The sequence below is a fragment of the Haliotis asinina genome, chromosome 4 (genome assembly GCF_037392515.1).
Source record: "Haliotis asinina isolate JCU_RB_2024 chromosome 4, JCU_Hal_asi_v2, whole genome shotgun sequence".
In the NCBI taxonomy this organism is placed as follows: Eukaryota; Metazoa; Mollusca; class Gastropoda; order Lepetellida; family Haliotidae; genus Haliotis; species Haliotis asinina.
Window position 1 is genome coordinate 11,258,514 of NC_090283.1, and position 22,616 is coordinate 11,281,129.

The 22,616-nt window shown below is 37.6% G+C and overlaps 1 protein-coding gene across 1 annotated transcript; it reads right to left on the minus strand.

The window, feature by feature from the left end:
• Positions 1-3,682: 3,682 nt before the first annotated feature.
• LOC137282267 (monocarboxylate transporter 12-like) lies at positions 3,683-21,555 on the minus strand. The gene is made up of 6 exons (XM_067813997.1): positions 21,428-21,555; positions 15,112-15,384; positions 11,991-12,134; positions 10,663-10,806; positions 6,134-7,399; positions 3,683-5,332 (listed from the first exon to the last, which is right to left on the minus strand). Exons 2-6 carry the CDS (start codon positions 15,338-15,340, stop codon positions 5,136-5,138), a joined length of 1,980 nt encoding a protein of 659 aa, XP_067670098.1. The 5' UTR covers positions 15,341-15,384; positions 21,428-21,555; the 3' UTR covers positions 3,683-5,135.
• Positions 21,556-22,616: the final 1,061 nt, after the last annotated feature.

Sequence of the window (22,616 nt, forward strand, 5' to 3'; positions counted from 1 at the left end):
TATTTAAGAGGTTAACTATGAAGTTTGTCAACTCTGTATGTGTCACCCTGTATAATATAACCACATCACCGAAGAAATACCCAACGTGTCAGTTTTTACAAAACTTTATTAACAACAAAATACAACATATATATCTGTTTCCAAACATCTCTCATAAACTTAAGTCTTAAAAGGAGACATAAAATAAAAATTTGGACTGTTCTTTGGGCAATAATAATTTGGATGTCTTTATCAACAGGTGTGTGTAGGTTTTGAGCAAAATGTGCAACAGTCAAGTTCTGTCCTGAAACTTTCATAATTGCAGTACAATGTGTAAAGCCCTTTTTAGGTGTTCTATACCATGATATTGCTGGAATACTGCCAAAAAATCACTGACATACTAATATTGATGCATATGCCACATCTAAAAATGTTGCATTAAAAATGCCTTGACAATTTATATCCTATTCTAGTCTTCTGTTTTGGGCCACAGATACAAAGTTTAGTTACTACATACTAATGATGTCTTACATTACTGGTTGTTGAAGAATGCTACGTTTAGCTCAAAATTTGCAAATGTGCTCCTGCTCCATTAGCATATGACAGTGCAACCTCAATAACCCCCCGGGTATACGTTACGATAAGTCTCCACTATACCCTGAAAACATTTACTGTAGAGACTACTGAGGATGGTCACAACATAGACCGTATTACAGCAAGAATACACTGAAGAATGACCAGTTGGTTTGATGCCATGAGAGTGAACAGAGTTTAGTTAAACGCAACCATTAGAATATTCCACCTGAATGCTGATAACACACTGCCCGGCAGATCACACATTCTGCCCAACAAGCAGCTTTAGATGTAGCAATGTTCCAGCAATATCACGGCAGGCGATACCTGAAATGGGCCTCACACATTGCACCCATGTGGGGAATCGAACCCGGGTCTTCAGTGTGACAAGTGAACACATTAACCACTAAGTTACCCCACAGTGCTGATGGTCATGATTATGTTCCTGGAGTGAGATTCATCAGGTGTACTATTCCCTCTTAGATAGCTTCTCCTATTGGACAGTTTTAACCCAGTTTGGAAGATACTGTATTTTCCTGGGTATGTAGCGACCACAAATATTAGCCCCTTGTAAAACCTCTCAAATCAATGCAATGTCATAAACTCCATCTATAAATAGATCCAGAATGAAGCACATCGTAAGTACTAAACACAATTCATGTCAAATATCAGATGGTATTGGAGACCCGTTCACATTACCACTGGAACTTAAATGTGAACAAATAACACATTTTTAAGGATAACTTCTTTTTATTCTTTATAAGACATTTCAAAGTTAATTTTTCCTCCTTCACCACCTGACACCATACTGTCACCTGAAGAAGGAGAAAGTATTAGCTCTGTAATGTTGTATAAAGAATAAAAAGAACTTGTTATTCACAAGAACGTGTCATATTCATGTTCGTCCAACTTCTAAATGTCTTTCCAATAACTAATTCAGCTGGAACGGAATGCGAGCTCTTCTATCCCATACAAGACAACCCACCTTCGAACACCCACTGTGTCGTTATGTCATGCATGCACTCAAGCTTACATTTTATATGACTTGTTGAGTCAGTGTTGTAAACGGAATACATTTCACAATATAGATTTGGTAAAATCTTTCTCAAAAAAGTTTTGTTTAAACAACACAACAAAAACTAGAAACTTTCTAATAGTCCTATTGTAGGTAAAAGAAATAAAAATAACATAAAAACAACGTAACATGTAAGATACCATAATATATGCAAGTTGCTGGCATATTTTGATTCTTCTGTGTAATACCATTTTTATTAAACGAGTTAATGATTTGGCATCAAACGAGCAAAAGCAAGTTTCATACTAAATCTTTAACGAGTTTACTAAAAACGTTATTTCATGGAAGTGAGTTTAGTATTCTGTTTATTACTCGCCAACATAAATTGACAGAAACTGCAGCGAAAATGTCTACAGTGTGAGGACTCTCAGCTTTCCGCAAGTCAAATTAGGTCTAGTAAAATTGTGATGGCGACAATCGTAAGCATTGTGATGTCACAACTTTGAACCATTTTGACGTCACACATCAAGTGGTATTACACTAGTGTAATATTGCCGTAAAAATATTACACCGCAGCATCTTCAAGACGTGAGTAATAACTATCTATAATCCATGGCACAATATTAATACAATAAAGAACATTTGTTAACACCAATATAATTAAATATAACAACTGACTTAACAGAACTGTCTCTTAACTAGTTAGCAAGGCTCATTCACAAACACATCTCAGAAGCCATTGTCTTGGAAGTGGTCACAACAATGGACAGACATGCAAGACTTAAGTTACTAAAAATAGAGGGGGAATTACCTGACATGGTAATACCCAAAGCTTGGCCAATCAGATGTCTCTGTCTGCTGGAATCCAAAACATTATGTAAGCATAAATACTTTCATAATTTTAATCTGCTCGTTTCTACTTCCTATAATAAAACACAGACTTAGAATGAGGTTGGAAATGTTCTTGTTTGGGCTGACAAAAGAAAACACTTGAGGTTCTGACCTCAATCACTCATAAAATCTAGCCACTGCCACCTGCCTTTCCTCACAAGCTAAATGACTGTAAATATACTCATGGGAAGAAATATAGGAACTACTATAAAATGCAGCAAGCTTAACTTAAAACACATTAGTGATGAACTCCAAACAATTAGAACTGCTCCTTTTAGAGCTGTTATGATTCATTTGTGTATTCAGTTAACTGATCCATAAAACTTCATGAATTAAATTTGTTATTTGCAATCACTAGATCTGAATATTCATAATTCTAAAATCAGACATGTTTTCACTTGTATTTCCATGAATTTATCAAAATGCATTTCAAAATGGAATATCTCCAACATGGGCAATACTTTAACCAACGTTATTATTTTTTCAACTGTAATGTGGTCACTACTCACTGACGTGAAAAACTGACACATGGTCAAACTGACAAATAATTCCTTTGGTACTGGACTGCTGCCATATAGCTGGAATATTGCTGAGTGTGGCATAAAACTACATTCATTCACTCAATCACACATTCATTCACTCACTTTACGTCATATTTGTCTGTGTTGCCTCATTATTTGCGATGAGTACAGTCCATTTGATTCAAAATAGAACCAATGTATTGTTATCTAACTCAAAAACTAATAAACACAAAATACTCAATCAAACCTTAATCATAATCAAATGTTAGACCAATTCTCTTTATTTTTTTTCAGAATTTATGTCCTAAAAAAACTGTGTAAGAAACTGTCATTGAAATATTGACATAGCTCACTGTTTGTTACAAGGGAAAAGTGCAAGGATGTCACATCTTCCTACGTAACCTCTGTTCTAATACAACCCTTTCATGGTGCGAGTATACAAGATTCGTGATTGGAGGCAATCAGATTTATTAGTGCAATCAGCGACCTTGTTTCAAGAGTGATCGTTTGAAAGATCTTGGTAATTTCCGGATGCATCGTGAAAGCTAGAACCTCTTCCCGAGTGCGATACTCAAATGTTTCTTCTAGCCAGAACTCAGTCATGTCATTTTTGTTTCTCCACATTGCTTGTGTTTGTCAAGTCTAAGTCGATGTAACACGTGTTCTGACTGGACAGAAAAAAAGGGAGATAAGTCTGCTGCCATTTTTTTTTTTTGAGGTTCGTAGGAAGATATGACAAGTAACCTTTGTGTGAAGAGAATGAGTAAAGGTTAATGAAAAAATAACTTTGTTGGCACTTGTGCACGTGCGGCCTTAACTGATCAGCATTTTATTGAATAATTTATGTTTAATATTTTTCAAGTCAGATTGCAATTCATCCGTCCACTTAAGAGCCAAATGGACTGTAGCATATACATGCATACAATGTACTTCATTGCAGATTTAATTGGTAATGCCCCAAACACAAGTTGCTTAAGTACAGCTGAAAATTTGCTGCCTGTCTATGGAGCAGCATTCATTCACTACCAGTGCTAGTTTCAGTGTTCTAACACACAAAAACATTTCACTACGTGACCTCTTGGGTTGATGTATTACAAGTATATCGTAGGGCTGGCTAAAATGGGTTGATAATCGGAAATATTATTGACAGGAAACATTATTTATGATTATCAATAAGAAAATTGTGTTATCAATAATATTGTACACTGCTTTTTGTGATTGAAAAAGTTTTAATTTGTTCAAATGTTGGACTTCATTCATGAACTACCTTTAAATTATATTCAGGGGATGTTTTGTTAATAATCCATGCAAAAAATATGACAACCTATACACAGATGATTGATACAGCATAACATGGATATAGTGAACACAGATATAGCGTACAAATGGATGTAGAGAATCAATTTAAAAGTCCCATCAATGGTCCTTTATAATATCATTAAGATTATACACGAATAACGAACTTGTGAGTAGCGCATTAACGGCTGTAGCAAACTGAAAACCCAATTAAAGACTAGCAAACTCACTCAGTGTCAGCTCAGCCACTTACATTAACTTTGTTGGGGGCAAATCAACATTAATTAATTAATAAAACAAACATATCGTGTTAAACACAGTTAAGTAATATATTGTTGAGATTGTTGTGATTGTTAAACATGTTCTAGCTGTCTGTGAATGATAAATTCAGAATGTTAATGTTATGTCAATCTAACATTTGTAGATAAGATTTGCAGAGTCAGCAGTATCATGTCTCTTTATCTCTACAATCCAAAATGGTGGTCAAATGTGAATAATGAACAACAGATTTAGCAAACTAAATTTCTTGGTCCCTTGGAGTTCATTATATCCATGTTCTACTGTAACTTGTTGACAATTATCGATCTCAGCGATCTATATCCACACCCAGCCTTGGTGCTTTGTTCTGTAAAACAGCCATGTTCCCTTGTGTTTTCAGAGTACGTCATTACACACAGTCATATGTTAAGTATAACATGTGGTAAGTCATTATTTTCTATATCACTACAGTAAAAGCATCACACATTTCATTACAACATTGTCAGTTTTCACCAACAGATAAGTCCTATATTGAAAATACTATTTTAACATCTTACACATCTGCTCCAAAAAAATCCTATTCTAATCAACTTGCGCCAACATCAACTCTTCTCTAGCAATGTTTCTTCAGTTTTCACTGCTTCAAGCTCAAGTTCTTTGTCAAATTTCCTTTTCTCTAGTGCTTTCAACCTCCTCTGAGCCAGGGGTTCAAGGAGTACGATGCATGCTCCCAGAATTCCGGAAATACCAGAGAATACGAATGATAGGTCCCAGGACTGATTCTGGTCTCGTATACCACCTGAAACAAAAACAAAGTTCTCTCTGATGAAGACTGTACGAGTCATTATTTGATATAATGGGTAACTCAGTAATTTTACATATTTTTTAGTCTTCTCACATCTATTTTGGCAATAATTTCATATCACAGGTTCATATAACATATACTGACCAGCAACAAATAAACGCATGTTTCAAAAAATTGAAATCTCATAAAAGTAAGCATTTACGTTTATGTCTCCTATTTAAAAATTATTGACAAAAAGACAGTGTTGCATTTCTTTTGCTGTTTAGTATGCATCCTGCTGCCGAGGCGATATTTTACTAGATTCGGGCTTCAGACTTAAAGTCTCAGACTGCTTCAAGACAACCACTCTTGTTTAAAGTTTCATGTTTTGAACCAATTGTCTAGTTTCATTGATTATGATCACTGTTATCAGAACTGTAAAATTTTCATTTTTTTATAACTAATATTTTGTTTTCCTAAATGACCGTAGCAACTGCAAAATTGCATTGTTTAAAGTACCCTTAAAGGACAGCCAAAAGAACAATTTATAGGTACCTACAGTTGATGGCCAAACACATATTATATTTTGTTTGTTGTTACTTCTCACTCAGCAATATTCCAACTACATGAGAACAGTCTATAAATAACGGAACCTGAACAAGACAATCAATCAATCAATCAATATCATAAGTATTAATATATACACCACAGCAAGCCTGAGCACCCGGTCCTGTTAGTTCCCTCTAACGACAAGCATGAGATGCTGAAGACTAATTCTGTGACATCTTATGAAGACATCTGTGCGGCAAAACTCACCAACTATTGGCGGCCCAATCAGCAGGGATATAGACATCGACAGCGTTGTGAATCCAAAAGCACTGGACAGTTTCTCAACTCCTAAACAATCCACAAGTACCACTGCTATAAGTGCTATGTATGATCCTGCGAAGAAGCCATACGTGCAGCAAAAGAATATTAACATTTCATAATATTTTATAATTGGCAGCAATATGGACAGCATGCCACTGATCGCCATGGTTCCAAGAAATCCATACCTTCTAGGAAAGAATTTCAGGTCCGAAAACCAACCAAAAAATAATCGTCCACACAAGTCGGATAATCCAATTAATGAAAACAACAAGGCTGCTGTGTCTTTGTCAAGACGTAATTCTTCACAGTACGATGCTAACATGATGAAAACATTTGGATAACCAAAATTGGCTATCAAAACTGAGCACAGATACACAAGGAAGACTGGATTCACAAGAAGTTGCCAGTCAAACAACGGCACACTGGATTTTGATTTGGCTTCAGAAACTCGGCACAGATCACAACAGCGATATTTTGACACAGGCTCTTCAGTTTCATCAACTTCTACCACTGACCCAGGTATATTTTGTAACGAAGCTATCACTAGATCACCTGTGCTGGCAAATAGCGAGGTTTCACTTTTGGTCTCTGATAAATGCCGCAGTCGACGATGCCGAACAGGGGATGGTGGAGCAGCTTCCTCGACAGAGTAAAATCTCTGGGGTGGCTGTCGTTTGCTGTCAAGAGAATGCTTGGATCCGTGTAATTCAGGCACATCCTCGGAGAAGTAGCGCAGTTTGCTGTCAATCAGGCGATTCTTGTGGCGTGAATAGCGGTCAGCAGGTCCAGACTCCAGAGAACGACTTGACCCTGTAATTTCCTGGTTACTATTGGTCAGCTGTGCAACTCTCTTGTCAAGAAGTCTATTCTTTTCTGTTAAACCTCCACTGAGGTCATTCTGTTCAAGGGAACTGTTCAGAAGCCCCTTGTCCTCCTTTTGATTCACAATTGCCACTTTGTTCTTTTTCTTGTAACTTGATAATGGCCGCATGAGTGCTCCACAGACGCAAACATGGAGCATCATTGCCCCAATAATTAACATGCATCCTTGGTAGCTGTACTCATTCAGCAGATAGCGGACAAGGTTCGGCAGGACGAACTGACCCACACCACTACCTGCCACTGAGATGCCATTGGCTAATGACCGGCGCTTGACAAAGTGATGCCCCACCATCACCACACAAGGTGCATAACTCAATCCAAATCCTGTGCCTGAAACAGAGACAGCGCATCTTGTTACATCAATAATCTCAACAAAATAAAAAATTGACACTCACTATTTTTCAAATAGTGTTTTGAAACTTTTCTTGAAAGAGTTCTTGTTGTGATTATGGTTAAATGCATTGTCACACATTCACTCTACTGGTCGGGCCTAAGTAGCACATGCGAGAGCACTGCATGCTAAAATCACGTTTCCACGTGCCATAAGTCATGTGACCTATTGATACACGTGCAATTGATCTCACGGTAGTACAGTACAGTGAAAAACACAGTTTTATGGTTAATTATTCGTTAATTTGCAATGCCACAACTGTCAAACATTCAGAGTGAATGTGCCATTGGCATGCTGAATACAGGAACGTCCGTCACTGATGTTGTGAGAGTTATGGGATGCAGCCAACAGACCATCCATAATCTCCAGACATGTGTCTATCAAACTGGCACCAGAGCTGACCGCCCCGTCCTGGTCGACCACGTGTGACGTCACACGCAGAAGACTGACAGATTGTCTTACGTCATTTGCGTAATCGGTTTGTCACTGCCACATCCACTGGGAATGTATTGTTTAGAGGTCAAGTGACTGCTCAAACCATTTGAAATCGCCTGCACTCTGCTTGTCTTCATGCACGGCGACCATATCATGAACGAATTCTAACCCATTTCCATCGACGCCAACATCTTCTCTGGGCACGACGACACCTGAGATGGACCCAGTGAGATTGGAATAGGGTTGTGCTTACTTATGAATCAAGGTTCACATTAATCTTTGCTGATGGAAGGGTTAGAGTTTGGAGCAGACGAGGAGAACACAATGCCCAGTGTTGCGTACAGGAAGTGGATTGATTTGGGGGCGGTAGCGTTATGTTTTGGGGTGTTATCAACGGTCATGCTCAATCCGGACTCATTGTCATTCAGGGAACCCTTAATGCGGTAGCATACAGGAGTCAGGTGCTTGTTCCCAAGCTTTGGCTATTCATGGCACCTCATGACCCAGGTCTGAACAGGATAACGCCAGACCTCATACGGCCAGTTTAAGAACTAATTTCTGCAGGAACGTTGGCATCAATATCATGGAGTGGCGCTCAAGATCTCCCGACCTCAACCCCATAGAGCATGTGTGGGATGTGTTAGGCTGGCGGCTCCGTCAAGTAAGGAACCCTCCACAGAACTTGAAGGAGCTTGGTGCCATGTTGGTACAAATATGGTCTTGCATTCCCCAAGCTGTGTTCAGATGCATCATCCAATCCATGAGGAGACGTTGTATCGCAGTTGTGAACGCCCATGGAGGACCCACCCGATACTGATATGATTTTATTAAGTTGTGACTCACAGTTTTTGATCATGGACATTGTAGTCACAGTTTTGGTGGAACCGATTCCATGACAAACATGATCCGTATGCTATAACATCTTTAATGACAAGAGAATTGAATACAATCATTATTTCAAACCCATTTTCCAAAATGTTAAAGTTTTTATTTTGTTGAGTTTAATTCCATTTAAAGACCTAGTAACTTAAGAAGGTGGAACTAGACACACATTACTTTTGTTCCTGTTACAATAAACATTACTGCAATATGAGCTTAAAATCCAAGATTGTTTAAAGACATTATTGCTATTATATTAAACATATATGCAATATAAGTGTTATACCCTAGATGAGTTACTGAGTTTAGTTCTACATCGCTTTTAGCAATATCCCAGTAATATTCACGGCGGGGGACACCAGAAATGGGCTTCATGCATTATAACCATGTAGGGGATGGAACCTGGGTCTTCAGCGTGATGAAGACTAGGATTAATGACTAGGCTCCCCTACTGCCCCCTAGATCAGTTAGAGACACATTTACATATAATATATAATAAAAGAACTTATACAGTATGGTTCAAAATTATTGAGAATAGCTAAAGCGTTTCATATTATTAAACGAGAACAAATCAGATGAAATTGAATGTATTGCGAAAGTGAACTGACCTTTTCATGTTGTGTAGGTAACAATTTAATATTTTATCAAGTCTCCTTGAGCTTCACGGCACAGTCTAAGACGGGTAGGCATACTTCCTATCAGAGAGGTTAGTGTCTCGTGAGTTATGCTGTCCCAGTATCGGACCACTTCTCTCTTCATGTCTTCAATTTTTGTCAACCCCTTTTGATTCACACATTCCTTCATCATCCCCCAAATGTTCTCAATGGGATTTAAGTCAGGACTATATGCAGGAAATGGTAATGCAGTCACATTTTTCTCCTGAAACCACTGCTTGGCATGTTTTGCGGTGTGTTTAGGATCATTATCTTGCTACAAAATCCAATCATTTCCATAAAACACATGTGCACTTGGAAGGAGAAAATTATCTAATATGTTAGTGTAGCGTTGACTTGTCAGATTTCCCTCAAACACACACAGCGGGGTCGTTCCTAATAAGGATATCCCTCCCCATACATGAAACTTTGGGCTGTATTTAGGTCGTCGATACAACGGAGCTGACGCAGACTTTGTCCATATTTTCACATTATTGGGATATACCCATATTGAGCTTTCATCAGTAAAAATCACATTTTCCCAGTCAAAGTTTTCATGTGCCAAACACCACTCAACACGCCTGTCTTTATGTTCTTGTTTCATGAGAGGAGAAGGAATTCCAGTCTTTTTCTCCCATCCAAGATCAATCAAATTTCTTCTAACTGTAGATTTTGATACAACTGTTGATCCCCTTTCTATCATTTCATACCTGATGTTGGAGATGCTTGCCCTTTGCTTTTTAGACGCTAAAATTCCCAGCCGGACGCGATCTGAGAAGTCCAATTTTCTGGGTCTCCCTGCTCCTTTCTGGTGCCCAAAATCCTTTCCCTCTTTAAAATTCTTCCTAATCCTATACACAGTAGAAAGAGGAGTTCCTGTTCTCTGTGCCAATGTATTTACATCATCAATTCCTTGATTACACAACTCAAAAATCAACCTTCTTTTATCTTCAGCAGAGATTGTTGACAGTGCTGAGGAAAATGACGTCTGCTACAAATTCAGGGGAGGTAACTCTAATTGTACTATACTCAGTAGGCCAAGATGAGTTACTTCCCTTATACCATTACTTAGTTTTAAGTATCAGTGAATCAGTTGAGGCGTTGGGATAGCTCAAAGTAAGAAGAAAAATTCTCAATAATTATGAACCAGACTATACATGTATTACTTGTTGCCATGCACTATAAGCTCATAAAACACATCCTGCCTATATAGCACAGTATGTGTGTGTTATTACCTGCCATTATTCCATATGTGACATACAGCCAGGGGAAGGTGGGGATGAATGCGGTGCTGATGAAGCCAGTCCCAATCAACAGTCCACCAGTCATGACAACCGTACGGCACGTGAAGCGCACGCTCAGTGCATTGGAGACAGGACCTGATGAGACACAACAGGCATATTGCAAGAGAGTCATTAAAAAATTAAAGTGATAATAAGTAAAATCTTTGGGTACATGAAACACAATTAATCATCTAAATAAGATATGTTGTTCTGAATGTATGAAGCTAATATGTTGCCTGGAAACCAGTATTTCTCGAATGGCCCCAACATCTACACTGCTTTCTCACCTAGGCCTTTCAAAACATCAGTTTCCCACCTAGGCCTTATACAAAACATCAGTTTCCCACCTAGGCCTTATACAAAACATCAGTTTCCCACCTAGGCCTTATACAAAACATCAGTTTCCCACCTAGGCCTTATACAAAATATCAGTTTCCCACCTAGGCCTTATACAAAACATCAGTTTCCCACCTAGGCCTTATACAAAACATCAGTTTCCCACCTAGGCCTTATACAAAATATCAGTTTCCCACCTAGGCCTTATACAAAACATCAGTTTCCCACCTAGGCCTTATACAAAATATCAGTTTCCCACCTAGGCCTTATACAAAACATCAGTTTCCCACCTAGGCCTTATACAAAACATCAGTTTCCCACCTAGGCCTTATACAAAATATCAGTTTCCCACCTAGGCCTTATACAAAACATCAGTTTCCCACCTAGGCCTTATACAAAATATCAGTTTCCCACCTAGGCCTTATACAAAACATCAGTTTCCCACCTAGGCCTTATACAAAACATCAGTTTCCCACCTAGGCCTTATAAAAAACATCAGTTTCCCACCTAGGCCTTATACAAAACATCAGTTTCCCACCTAGGCCTTATACAAAACATCAGTTTCCCACCTAGGCCTTATACAAAACATCAGTTTCCCACCTAGGCCTTATACAAAACATCAGTTTCCCACCTAGGCCTTATACAAAACATCAGTTTCCTACCTAGGCCTTATACAAAATATCAGTTTCCCACCTAGGCCTTATACAAAACATCAGTTTCCCACCTAGGCCTTATACAAAATATCAGTTTCCCACCTAGGCCTTATACAAAACATCAGTTTCCCACCTAGGCCTTATACAAAACATCAGTTTCCCACCTAGGCCTTATACAAAACATCAGTTTCCCACCTAGGCCTTATACAAAATATCAGTTTGTCTCACCTAGGCATTACATAAAACATGATTTTCACACCTTGACCTTACATAAAAAGTCTGTTTTCTCACCTAAGCCTAACATCAATGTGCTCGCCACTGCTTGTACAAAACCAAGAGCTTTTGATGACGTCTCAAATCTTTCCTCCAACTCCACAAAGAAGATACCGAAGGACTTGATGCCACCCACACAGAATATGTGCATGATGAAACAACCTGGAATTACATTTATTTCTACTTATTACTATTACAAATTATAAACACTGCAAGAAAAATACTGAAATGAAGAAAGAAATGATGTTAGACTTGAAAAGTTGGACTATCTTCACTATCAGCTGAAACAAAAGCTGAACTATGTCAATTTTCTAACAATATCTGTTTCCTTACTCAGGGCTCAATATAGTAGAGCATATTTTCTACAAGTACAAAATTGCCCGAAAGCAAAATGCAGACATTAATTTGTCTTTCAAATTTGCAGAAGTGTTAATAAAATCCTTTTCTGTGAAGCAGGGCTTGAAAGTTGAAATAAAAAATGCTTCAAGCTGCAGACATACGGTGAATGAAAATCAATGCAAATTCAATTTTCACAAGCACGCTCACACAAAAGCCTCTTGGCACATTTTTTTTCAAAGTGAGGAGAGAGAAAAGATGGAAGATTTCAAATTAAAAACGGATTGAGAGAAGCAACAATTGTTTTCTCCAAACCATCAAAGGCAAGAATCACAACTGTGCACATGGTGAAATAGACTCTTTAATGTCAGCTGTTAAACACTGATAAGAGATTTTGATCTCTGACAGAAGAATTTGAAATATATCTTCAATATCATCAGTTAATGTTTTTTTTACATGAAATGGACACTCTTTTATATCTTCAGCTGTCAGTGTCAAGCAGAGATGAGAGATTTTGATCTCTCTGATGAGAGAAATTAGAAACTAATTATTTATAATATTATCTAATCATGTATCAGAATGTTGTATGTTTTCAGATGGTAGTGCTTACTCTCACCAGAACGAAGGTGTTGTGCTACAAACATACTGCAAATACTCAGATGATGGTTTGCGTTTAAGATAAAGTTAGTGACATGTTAGTGAGTTTTGTTTTAGCCTGTTTTCAGCAATGTTCCTGCAATATCACAGGAGACACCAGAGATGGGCTTCACACATTGTACTCTTGTGGGGATTAAAATGTCACACCCTTTGCAATAAAGTTGACTATCTATAGACCTCGCTTTTCCTTCATCTATACAACTTCTAAAATGGCAAAGGACATGCAGATGTTTCAGGGAAAATTGTTCTTTCTGGCATTAAACAGAATTAGATGAATCAGATACAGTTTGTGCCAGCTGTAGTTTGATCTCTTCCAACAACTATTACCTCAGGTTTAGAAAACAAATCAGACAGTGTTTGATAGTTAACTTTTAAATGGTCCAGTTCACCTGCATGCAATGTGCCAATCATCAGTGATAAAGTCAAGAAAATGTACGACATTACCCAATACGCTTCAATACTAACATGTTGTAAACATGTAACTTACTATACTTTTGAAACATTTCATATGCAGTTACTCAATTTATGATGTTTTTGAATGCTTGAACAAGGGAAAGTCTCAGTAACTACTGCTTTAAGTATTGGCCTTCAGTAACTACTGCTTTAAGTATTGGCCTTCAGTAACTACTGCTTTAAGTATTGGCCTTCAGTAACTACTGCTTTAAGTATTGGCCTTCAGTAACTACTGCTTTAAGTATTGGCCTTCAGTAACTACTGCTTTAAGTATTGGCCTTCAGTAACTACTGCTTTAAGTATTGGCCTTCAGTAACTACTGCTTTAAGTAATGGCCTTCAGTAACCCAAGTTTGTCACAAGAGGTGACAAATAGGATCGGGTGGTCAGGCTCACCGACTTGTTTGACACATGTCAATGGTTCCAGATTGTACAGATTGATGCTCATTGATCACTGGATTGTCTGGTCCAGATTAGAGTATCTACAGACCGCCGCCATATATTTGGAATATTGCTGAGTGCATCAAGAAACTAAACCATCTGTAGATTAGCCTAACATGCATATACAGACAAAATGTATATGACAGTCAGTACATTACACATTCTTTTTCAGAAAAAATGACAAGCAGTTTTTGAAAACTTTATAGTTTGACTGATATCTTAAGTCTGAAGTTTGTTCATTTCCACTGTCTGAAATATATATAGCTCCCTGTATACAGCATTAATAGTAAGCACTGATTAACCTTAAATTCCTGGGGAGGTGGAGTAGCCTAGTGGTGAAGGTGTTCGCTCATCACGCCTAAGACCAGTGTTCGATTCCCAACACTGGCACAAAGGGAGAGGCTGATTTCTGGTGTCCCCTGCCATAATATTACTGGAATATTGCTGAATGTGATATAAAACTAAACCCTCTCACTCATTCACCAGGCAGGGAAGCAATAAGTATCACTATGATATTGCTGGAATATTGCTGAAAGTGGTATAAAACCTATCCCTTCTCACTCACTCACCTGACAGGGAAGCAATAAGTATCACTATGATATTGCTGGAAAAATGCTGAAAGTGGTATAAAACTAAACCTTCTCACTCACTCACCAGGCAGGGAAGCAATAAGTATCACTATGATATTGCTGGAACATTGCTGAAAGTGGTATAAAACCTATCCCTTCTCACTCACTCACCTGACAGGGAAGCAATAAGTATCACTATGATATTGCTGGAACATTGCTGAAAGTGGTATAAAACCTATCCCTTCTCACTCACTCACCAGGCAGGGAAGCAATAAGTATCACTATGATATTGCTGGAACATTGCTGAAAGTGGTATAAAACCTATCCCTTCTCACTCACTCACCTGACAGGGAAGCAATAAGTATCACTATGATATTGCTGGAACATTGCTGAAAGTGGTATAAAACCTATCCCTTCTCACTCACTCACCAGGCAGGGAAGCAATAAGTATCACTATGATATTGTTGGAATATTGCTGAAAGCAGTGTAAAGCTACATTCAATCACTCATGTAATATCTCAGGGGACCACATAAACAGGCTTCACACACTGTACACATGCTGGGACTTTGAACAGTCAGACAGATGCATGGTTTAACCACTAGGCTATCGTGCCTTCACAAAATGAAATGGACATTTAAATAGTGTCAACTGATGAACTTTATGTAACATTGTGACTTCCTTACCTACTACAATCATCCATGACCAGCCCCTGTCTAATGGGATCCCGGAATCATCACTTGTCTCCTCCGGCTCTTCTTCTGAAGATACATTGTGACAGGAACCAGATTCAGTTGGAACTTCTGTGCCAGGCTCTGACTGGTCAGCTTGAGTGTCACATGATCGTTCAGAAATTTTGGAATTTCTGTCCGTCACTTGTTTCTCTCCTTCTGAATCAGGTTTGGATATTTCCATTTTGAAATTATGTTCATGTATTGAAAAAGTTTGTTTCCTTTAGCCTGTAAAGAAAAAACAACACTACTGGATAAAAATTTAAATCACTTTCACACATGAATAAAAAAATCCTGTTTATTGCAGACAGTGATGTTTAAACATAGATTTTTACGGTATTATCAAGCTTTTTACTCTTTGTTGCTCACTAACGAACTTCCAGAATGCCAATCAAACAACTGTTTATGGATAGTATACTGATAAAGAAAGTAGGAGAACCTGATCTTTCAGTATGGATAATAGGAAGCAGAAGTGTTAACCAACTTTCCATCCATCTTATGGAAGCACCAAATTTCTCCATATCACCACCCATCAAAGCAACACATGGGATGTACATGGACAATGCAGTTTCTCCATACAGAAAAAAAAATCACTGTATGCCATTAATTATGACAATTATTTTGTATCTGTTGTTCACACAGTTGTAAGAGTTTGTTTCCAGCCATTTTGGGGGTTAGAAAATGAAAATGCTACACATGCACTCTAGTAGAACAGACCATGTTTCTTATGCACTGAGACAACTTATCTCACCCTTAGCTGCACTGTATCACAATCCCAATGAAAGTACAACTTGATAAACATTACCAATTTTTTTTTGGTGATAAATATAATCTCATTATTTCTTTTTCTTCATTTACGATAACGTGAAATGCAAATGATTAATAAACATCCTCGGGTAATTGTAATACATGCACATAATGTGTTTATAAATTTTTTTGTGTATTTAGCAATTTGGTGTCTAATAGGCCCATGTTGGTGATGTGTATTTTACACCACTGTCTAGCAACCTTATGTGATTTCTGCGTACAGACCACTGGACACATTAATAAACTATCCTCTTCTCTGCAAAGTTCACGTCATGAAGAGGTATTTCTATAAAAACAACTAAGGTGACAAGGAAGAGCAAGTGGTGATGATGCACGCTGTGATACACTCTCAAACCATCATTATGATCATCTCAACATTGAGAGACTCTCATACATCCCCCAATTTATTTTTCAATCATAAATAAAAAATGGAAGTTCCCCTTCGTTTTACAAGAGCACATATCAAACAACTGATCAGTTTTCACCATCAGTATAAAGAAGAGAATGTCAGGTATAATTCTGCATATACCAGTAATCCTGGTGTTTGTTAGGCCTGACAAAACAAGAAACACTCTCCATGCCATCTGTAAATGAAACCATGAAAAGTTCCTGTTTCTGAGAGACTACAAAGCACACACCACTGGGTCATCCTGCCCCAAATCATTTTAGTAATATGTTAATGAAATAATATTCTCAACAGAAGTACACAATTTTCTTCTTGGGTACATATGTGTGACCTCTTGATCAAGATCTCCGTTTGAACTGGATTCTCAACATCAGTAACAAGCCATCAATTCTGTGAAAAAGTGGGTTTGAAACAGTCTTCAACAAAATCATTTTGTCATGAACATACATACAAATATCCAGGTGTCTGGCTTGGACGAGGCATGTCATTGTATCTAAAATGTGTAAATCACTGGACCGGACTGCTATAGAGTTGATTCTTTACAAGCTACCATTCTGCATCTCTGGAACACTGCACCTCAACAACCAACACCTTAACATATCCTGCTCATAGAACCTTATTGTTGCTTAGATGTACTAGAGACTATAATTTTCATAACAGCTCCTTACACTGCTGTCAGGTAAGATTGACGACCATGCAATCATGATACAGCTATATACAGCTGGGGGAAGATTAACAGCACTTACATATTGTGTTGGCTTCATTGATCTGCTTACCGCTATTCAGGCCAGCTTGATACATTCTATATGCTACTACATTAAAGACGCTGTTATCCACATACCTCGTCCTTATCTGGATAAAGTGATTCACACACTTGTTTATGGTTCAGTGATTCCAGTCACCGTGACATAAAAATACTTGCTGAATGGCGATTTTTGCCCTTTCCATTGAAACCCCAAACAGCGAGATATCTGGTGTCTATTTAAAATGGGCCACCATACATGACAAATAAGAGACCGAGCACTACACAAAAGATTTTGTGTAAATGTCAAAATAGGTGGTATTTGTTGTAGGAGGTGACTGACCAGATCAGGTGATCAGGCTTGCTGATGTGGTTGATGCATGTCATTGTATCCCAATTGTGTTGATCAATGCTCATGAAGTTGATCACTGGATTGTCTGATTCAGTTATATAAAGACAAGCATCTGAAATATCTCCTGAGTACAACTGGAGAGTAGGGGTTGTCCACAGTTAAAGCATTTGTATGTGGAAGACCATGGTGCTTTTCCTATCTAGATACTAGGAGTGGGCAATAATACCAGCTAACCCGTACATTGCCAGTCAAACTTCACAATACAATTTACTGCGGTACACTTTTTTGGTTCACCCAATATGAATGATAATTTTCTTGATTTAGTTAAAACTACTAAATTTCCTTCATAGTATTATACATTAACAGTTTGGGGAATGTTTATTTGTCATAACAAATAATTATAAAATCGTTTGGTTCCGGCAGTCATTGTTAGGATAAACAAACCAAATGGCGGATGCTGCTGCAGATGCTTTTTTCTTAAGTCCCAAACTTTAGAGCAAAGGTTTTAATTTGGAAACAATTTTTCAATTGACCTCTTGTACAGGTACATTGTTTCAAAAGAAAGGAAACAATAACTTCATTACCTTAGACCATGAGTTACACTTTAAAATATTTTGCAATACGCCAACATATATCACAATATATCACAGTAGAAAAATTTTGGCAATACCCAACTCTAATGGGTACAATGGGAGAACCCAAAATCTGATTTTCCAAAGGTATGAAGGTTGCTGGAATGTTGCTCACACTATCAAATTTGCAGCACGAAACAATAAACTGATGTAACAAAAACGTTGTTGATAACACAAGGATGGCAACAGCTAAATGAAATATCACAAACTATGAAATTTGATTTTTCAGAGTTAAATGCCATTAAATCAGTGTTCCACAAACTACCGGGTAAACAGACATACATTTAATTGTCTGATGACTACAGCAGCAGGGTGACAGCTGGCACTGACTGTTCAACAGAAAATTGCACTTTTCGCACTGATAGACAGACACAGTAATAATACTATTTACTGGAGAACTACATTTTAGTAGAATTTCCTCCCGCCAATGCCCCAGACAAAAAAAATGAATAAATAACATATAATGTGGGCACATGTTTCACACAGGCAGCATGTTTCCATTTCAAAGTTTTGCATTTGAGATTTCAGAGTAATACAAATCAATCATAGAGATTGATACTCGTCAGCTATGTATGGATTTTCAATACATATCAGGGACATTAATTTGAGCAAAATTGCCAAAACATTTGAAAGAAATTAATATATTTCACATCACTTGTGACTGGTGGCATGTTTTGCTTGGATGATTACAACAACATCCTGAACATAATTTCCAGGAAGACCATGAATAAAGTCCTAAATTCATATATTGTGTGAGAAAATTAAATTGCGTTTCTGTCATAAAAGTTACTGCACAATATTATCAATAACACACTTTTCATATTGATAATCATTACTTTTTCCTATCAACATCATTTCCAATAATTTTAGCCATCTTGAGCTATTTGTACTCATGATGAATGGCATGTTACTCGTTTCATTTTACAATCAAAGGAAATACTAAATTCAACAGGTACTCTACAGTTCTCAACATTAATAAGAATGATAAAAACTAGCTTTCATCATCAGCCATGCCTTGATAGCTTTTACTGAAAACCCTAATGATCCCCTTAACTTTCACCTTGTTGGTATACTGGTGATACAGCAATTATCCACAGCTAACAAAGCAGTAAAACAGGTTTTCAACACATTTTTTAAAACCAAAACTCTGTCGATACATAAATACAGTGAAAACTGTCAAAACCAGCATCTGTCCAATCTGGCAAGTTGTCAACACCTGCATACAATCTCAGTCCCAACCATGGCTTGTACATTTACCATCAGTTCTACAATCCAGCATCTGTCCAATCTGGCAAGTTGTCAACACCGGCATACAATCTCAGCCCCAACCATGGCTTGTACATTTACCATCAGTTCTACAATCCAGCAGCTTGTCTAAACCAAATTATTCCTTCAGTCTCAATGAGTGCCAGTTTAGACAGCTTCCACTCTACTGTCTTTTTATGCTTGTGTTATTTTATTCAATCTTAAAGCAATTACATAACAATGTTTTCCCCATATAATAACATAGAACAAAGCATAACGATAAAAAGTTGTTACTCTGGTTTATATTCTTGTGTCCGTATTTATACTCTCTGCAGAAAAGAATGACAATAAGAGCATATTATGTTAAATACACATAAAGGTGGAGTTGAAATAAAACGTCAAAATGTACAGTAACAATATCAACATTATCAATATTACATGATACATGCTATTGATTCACGTGGGTGAACAACTGGATAACCCCTTAGTCGTTATCTCAGTTATACTATAGCCTGTAAGTGATGGACTTTGAACCTGATTAACAGCCAACTACAGGGGTGGAAATAACCTATAGCCCAACGTCCCAGTCTAGTGTTTTTTTCTGTTGGGCAAGCTAATTTGTATATCATGCTGTATCGGTGTCCAGTTGACTTTACATTGTTAATTATGTCGTTCATTTAAATAATCAACAAGAAAATCAGCTAGCATAGTGGAAAAATTATCAGGGCAAGTGATTTTACAAGTGAAACTGTACTGGGGTACATTAGCAATTATTTCCATCACTGAACTGGCATTACCCAGGTGTGATGACAGGTGTCACCACCTAGTTTAGTCTCAGTTTACAAGCGTTCGGTAGTAGTTCTATCTCTGAAACTAAAACTGGATCAAAACATGGAGCTCTTTGTGATCATTACAGTAAACATACCCTTGGAATCATGATAATCATCAAACGGTTCTGTATTTCCAATTATTCTATGTTTCATGTATGTTTTGGAAATGCTAAATGTATTTATATATGACACTTTGAGAAATGCCAAAGCTAATCTGAATAATTCAAGAAAGGAAGCATTGTCAAAGGACAAACAACTATTCCTATTAAAAGATTAGTTGAAAAACATGGCATAAAACTAATACATGTTTTGTTGGAAAGCAATAATAGATTAGGTTCCAAGCCCTACTTACTTACAGTGAAAAATACAACATGTTGAAGCTCTAATCAGATTATATTTTATTAGTAAAGTACAGATTCTAAAGCGTTTAGAACAAACTGAGATTCAAATCCACACACTCAAAGTAAGGCACTAAAATTCCTGCACACAAGGGTAACTCCAATGTAACATATATCATATCTGATCAATTTCTAAATATTTTTAAGCATTTGATGAAATACATTAGTTGTTTCCAGGTGTCTGCTACTATGTGTATTTAGCTTTTGTACCTGAATATTTAACTATTCATAACATACTGTCATAACAAACCAGTCATTAAATTAACACTTATGAAGGCACCACATGTGATATTACACAGGTGAACAATATTGATATTCATTACTGATACTCAATAGCACTACTGGGTTCTACAACTTAACACTCAGTCTGGTGTTATAATAATAATGATGAAAACTACAGATGGATATAGTGTTTCCAATGACAGTGTGCATAGACATCTTCACCTCGTCGCTGTTGTATATAGTAAATATCACATGCCCAGATGAAGGTGATAACAATATAATTTCACGACACAAAGATACCGTTATTTCTTCCGTCTGATTTCATCTTGATGATTGTGTAAGTCATGCACAAGTGATCTAACGGTAAATCATGCGATATTCACTTTTCAGTGAAAGATAAAGCTCGTAGTTAAACCCGAAAATACCACAAAACAAGCCACATCTCCTCGATACCTTCATGCAATGAGAGAAGTCAAAAATGGCACGGGGATAAACTTCAAGGGGAACCCTGCCCTGTGTCGAAACACTGGAACATTGCATCATTAGAAATGTTGAACTGTATTTCGAGGCAAGTAATGTAAAAAGTAATATAACCACAGTCACCTGACACCACGGAACAAATCTGCTAGTAACATACCCCTCACGGTGTCATCTCCACTGCGACAAAACGTGCATGTGTCATGGTGGACGCGTTCGTCTGATTCTATCGATTAACTTTACAACCGCTGTGGCGCTGAGGCCGCCATGACCCCATTTTGTACACGTGACTTGGACTTGGGTGTATTTACAGCCGAACCGACGTTACCCACTAGCCTAAGCTGTGTTACTGTGCCAAAAATACAATCCAGTGTGTGTCAAGTTGTCGTTCATTTCTGCAAAGTCATACTGTTTTTTTTGGTTCAATTTCGCATGGCCGACCCTTATTCAGTCGGGGATACTCTACAACTCTGTCAGTCTCCCAGATTCAGTGAACGACCCAGTAAGACCGTAATTATATTATAAGGCGTTAGTAATAATAATAATAATATAGTTAGTGACGTAATATTACGAGACGTGTCAGTCCAGAATAATTCGATTTTCTTTAAAGAAACCCCCTAAACAACACTAACCTTTACTTTTTTCGTCTAACTTTGATCTTTTGTGTAACTTAGTGATTATCAACTTTATCTACATGTTATCATGAAGATGACTCAGTTTTCCAGACACAATGGTGTTTTTTTTGAACACGTAAAAATAACAATAAAATTAATGATATGTCCCAAATAATATTTAAAAAGTTTATCTCATAACATCTTATGCAGTGGGCATATTTAATAATAAACCAATCTTAGTGAAATATTATTCGAACAAAACATTGTGACAGTATGGGCGTTAAAGGAGCACCTTTAGAATACAGCACCGGAACTTTAACTTCTCGTGAGGACGTTATATTAGGGTTAGGATAACCTCACCTCACCTCACCTCACCTCACCTCACCTCACCTCACCTCACCTCACCCTAACCCTAACCATATCCCTATCCCAAATGACCTACAATTATTAAAAGAGTTTAATGACGCGTTTTCAAAGTTTGTGGTGCTGTATTGTAAAGGTAGGCAGCGTTGAACTACCAACTAGCTAAAGGGCCGCAGTGCCATTTGATCTTGTCGGAAGGTGAAGGTCACATGCATCAATTGCGTGCCATCCATCACACCTCGGTTACGTGTGTGATTGTTTGCTTTTGTTTGTGGTTTCAACGTCGCACCCAGTGATATTCCAACCATGTGACGTCTTTTTATACACGATAGAGTTTGGACCGACAATCCAGTGATTGACATTCACAGGTTT

Coding starts and splice junctions, on each gene's coding strand:
- LOC137282267 (XM_067813997.1), bottom strand. CDS start 15,340: ATGGAAATATCCAAACCTGATTCAGAAGGAGAGAAACAAGTGACGGAC. Junction 10,807..11,990: donor CACATTGATGTTAGGCTTAG/GTGAGAAAACAG, acceptor GTGTCTCATCAG/GTCCTGTCTCCAATGCACTG. Junction 5,333..6,133: donor GATTGGGCCGCCAATAGTTG/GTGAGTTTTGCC, acceptor TTTTTGTTTCAG/GTGGTATACGAGACCAGAAT.